This window comes from Pteropus vampyrus, unplaced genomic scaffold, assembly GCF_000151845.1.
Source record: "Pteropus vampyrus isolate Shadow unplaced genomic scaffold, Pvam_2.0 Scaffold3086, whole genome shotgun sequence".
In the NCBI taxonomy this organism is placed as follows: Eukaryota; Metazoa; Chordata; class Mammalia; order Chiroptera; family Pteropodidae; genus Pteropus; species Pteropus vampyrus.
The window spans coordinates 5677-8353 of NW_011891867.1; the positions used below are offsets into that span (position 1 = coordinate 5677).

Consider the following 2677-nt stretch of genomic DNA (forward strand, 5'->3'; position numbering starts at 1 on the left):
CATAATATATGAAAACATATATTTTATAAAACTTCATTGGATTTTGTATTTTAACCTCCAAGATGTAGGTTTCTTTCTCCTAAAACTACATTAAAGGAGTATTTTCGATAACAAATGACATCTTTTAAAAGCAGTTCTCTGATTTCAAAACAGACCCGCAGAACTTGGGTGTGCTATAAGGACCCCTGAGTACAACATGGCAGGAAGCACTCAGGGAGTGCTCAGAGCCCCACGTGTCCCTTGATTTACCCAGACTCTCGTTAAATCCCAGATTTTACCTTCATCTTCAGAGACATCCGGGATCTCATCTACTGTCTCAGGGAAACTCATCCAGTGCTTGTCACTGACCAACTAAAATGAGAAAAAGCAGAGAATTCAACCCAAATAGAGCAGTGGGCCCTTTCACCCACCCAGCAGAAACCTGGTCAAGACTGTGGAGACAAGGAGGTGGGAAAGAAGATTTGCCCCAAATGAAGAAAATCAGAGCTCTCAGCCTGGAAGCTGATGTCTGACAGGAACAATGGGGATGGTATGAAAGGAAATGCCAGCTTCCCATTGCCTGCCTCAATCCCATTCGCTACTGCCCCCTTAAGTCTGGTCACACCCCTAAATTCTCCTGCCACTAGGTGGCAGTACAATTCCTTCTGATGGAGGAGACCGAACCCCCCCTCCCACCCTTCACCCCAACTCCATGCCCTTTGCAGGGGTTCTTTCTCTCAGTTGTCCTAGAACCCCAGAAGATCTCCACCTCTGAGAGTGACCCGAAGGAGTACCCTCTCTGTCAGGCTGTGTGTGTTCGGGGGTGAGGGTGCAGGGGAGAAGCAGACATACCGCAATACTGGGTTCATCAGTGACAACCTTGAGCACGTCTGTTACAGAAATGTAGCCCAAGTGCTTGGCTATTGCCAGAGGTGTGGCTCCATCCTGGGAAAAATCGCAGAGAGAGGGTGAGATCAGACAAGGGAACGAAGTCTGGGAGAAAAGCCCGCCCACTTTACACAGACCAAGCTCACATTCTAAATGTTCAGAAAGGTCTTAAGTGGACAGACTGCATCTTGCAGCCCGGAGCAAGACCCCTGCACGTGTGTGAGCCCAGACGCATGTTAGACATATGACGGGGTATGGGAGAGAGAAAGGCAGTGATGCTTTAAATCTGTAGCCCTGAGTGTGGGCGCCTTGAAATGAGAGCATTGAAATCTTGCCTGGACAAGTGAAGAACTGCCAAGACGGAACCAATTGGGAAGGAATGGGTTAGGAAGGCACCGAATGTGATTTTTAGCTACATGCAGCTACAGGGCAATGCTGTTCACTGCTCTCATCGCCAGTTCTTTGGGTGTCAGTAACTGAGCACTAAAACAGTTAAAGTGATCCATGTATATCAACGAACTCCTTTCAGGCCAATTAGAAATCACAAATCACCGGAAATAGAAGAGGGATATGTTTTCTGCTCTGATTTTAAGAGAAAGAGCGAAGTGACAATAAATTGATATTGACGCTTTTTATTTTAAATTCTTTAGTTCCAGGATGTGCCCGGACCCCATATAGATTCAGCCCCATCTACAGTTATAATTTTAGAAACCACATCTACAACCAAAGGTCTGCACACTTTCTGAGCTGGAAGCAGCTATGGTGATAATCTAGTGAAACCTGCTAAAGACAGCCCTGAGGTCCTGAAACATCATGAACCACGCAAGACATTTGGTTTTGTTCATTTGTACCATACTGAAAGCAGCTTTACATGTTTTAGAAACAATTTCAACAATAGTTAAGCAAAAATAAAATGGGGAGAGTGATTGGTACTTGAAAAGATAACCTTCAGTTCACCAGAAAGAGAAACGAATCACAGCACCCTGTGGCCAGCAGGACCCAGGCAGCTGCAGCTTTACTGTCCTGCATCCTGCCCAGGTCCTAGGTGTGCAATGAGGGTCACCTGAGGCTCAGTGGTTAAGGACATCTCACAGGACTGTCCACAAAAGCAGTTTTCTGCAATCAGGAAATGGGTGGGTACTCACCGAGCTGACCTCGTTTGGGGAAGCACCGTTTTTGAGAAGCAGTGTCACAATGTCTGTGTGTCCTTGTTGGGCAGCCTGGTACAAAGGGCTGTATCCTAGCTATAAAACAAGGTAGGCATTTTGGCGGGATTAGCTAGCTCTGATATAAATAAATAACTGCCCACATACTACAGAGACTATTTATCTTCTACATCCAACATAAAAAGTGCATTTTCTCTATTTCCTCTTCTAGGGTCAAAGCTTAAAATTGTGGCATAGCCCCAAGCGTGCCCAGTCATTCTGGCTGCATCCTGATTTGGCACTTAAAAAGCATCAGTGTAGGAGTCAGGTCTCAGGCATCCCTGTACCTTAGTCTTGGCATTGACGTTTGCCTGGTGCTGAAGCAGAAACTTCACCAGCTTGATATTTCCATAATGACTGGCCATATGAAGGGGAGTATAACCCATCTGAAAGGCAAGAAAAGAGAATGGGTGACCAGCAGGGCTTCTGGGCCCACCAAGAGCCACTGTGAGTTATGGCTCATTAAAAGAGAGAATGGATGGGAAAACCCTTCAGAAGGTTGACAGCTGCTCTGAGGTATAAGCCGTACTGCCGTGGCCAGTCAGATACCTTTGACCTGGAAAGACACAGGGCTCGATGTCAGACAAGTGAAGTTCGAGATGCCT

The 2677-nt window shown here is 46.2% G+C and overlaps 1 protein-coding gene across 1 annotated transcript in view; it reads right to left on the reverse strand.

Moving 5' to 3' along the window:
• Positions 1-2458, reverse strand: part of LOC105310415 (ankyrin-1-like) — a gene marked incomplete at its 5' end in the record, with an annotated part of 4917 nt that extends 2459 nt beyond the window's left edge. The window contains 3 exons of the mRNA XM_023526721.1: positions 832-924; positions 2013-2111; positions 2360-2458. Of these exons, the coding sequence (XP_023382489.1) occupies positions 832-924; positions 2013-2111; positions 2360-2458 (291 nt within the window). The remainder of the gene's footprint in view (positions 1-831; positions 925-2012; positions 2112-2359) is intronic.
• Positions 2459-2677: the final 219 nt, after the last annotated feature.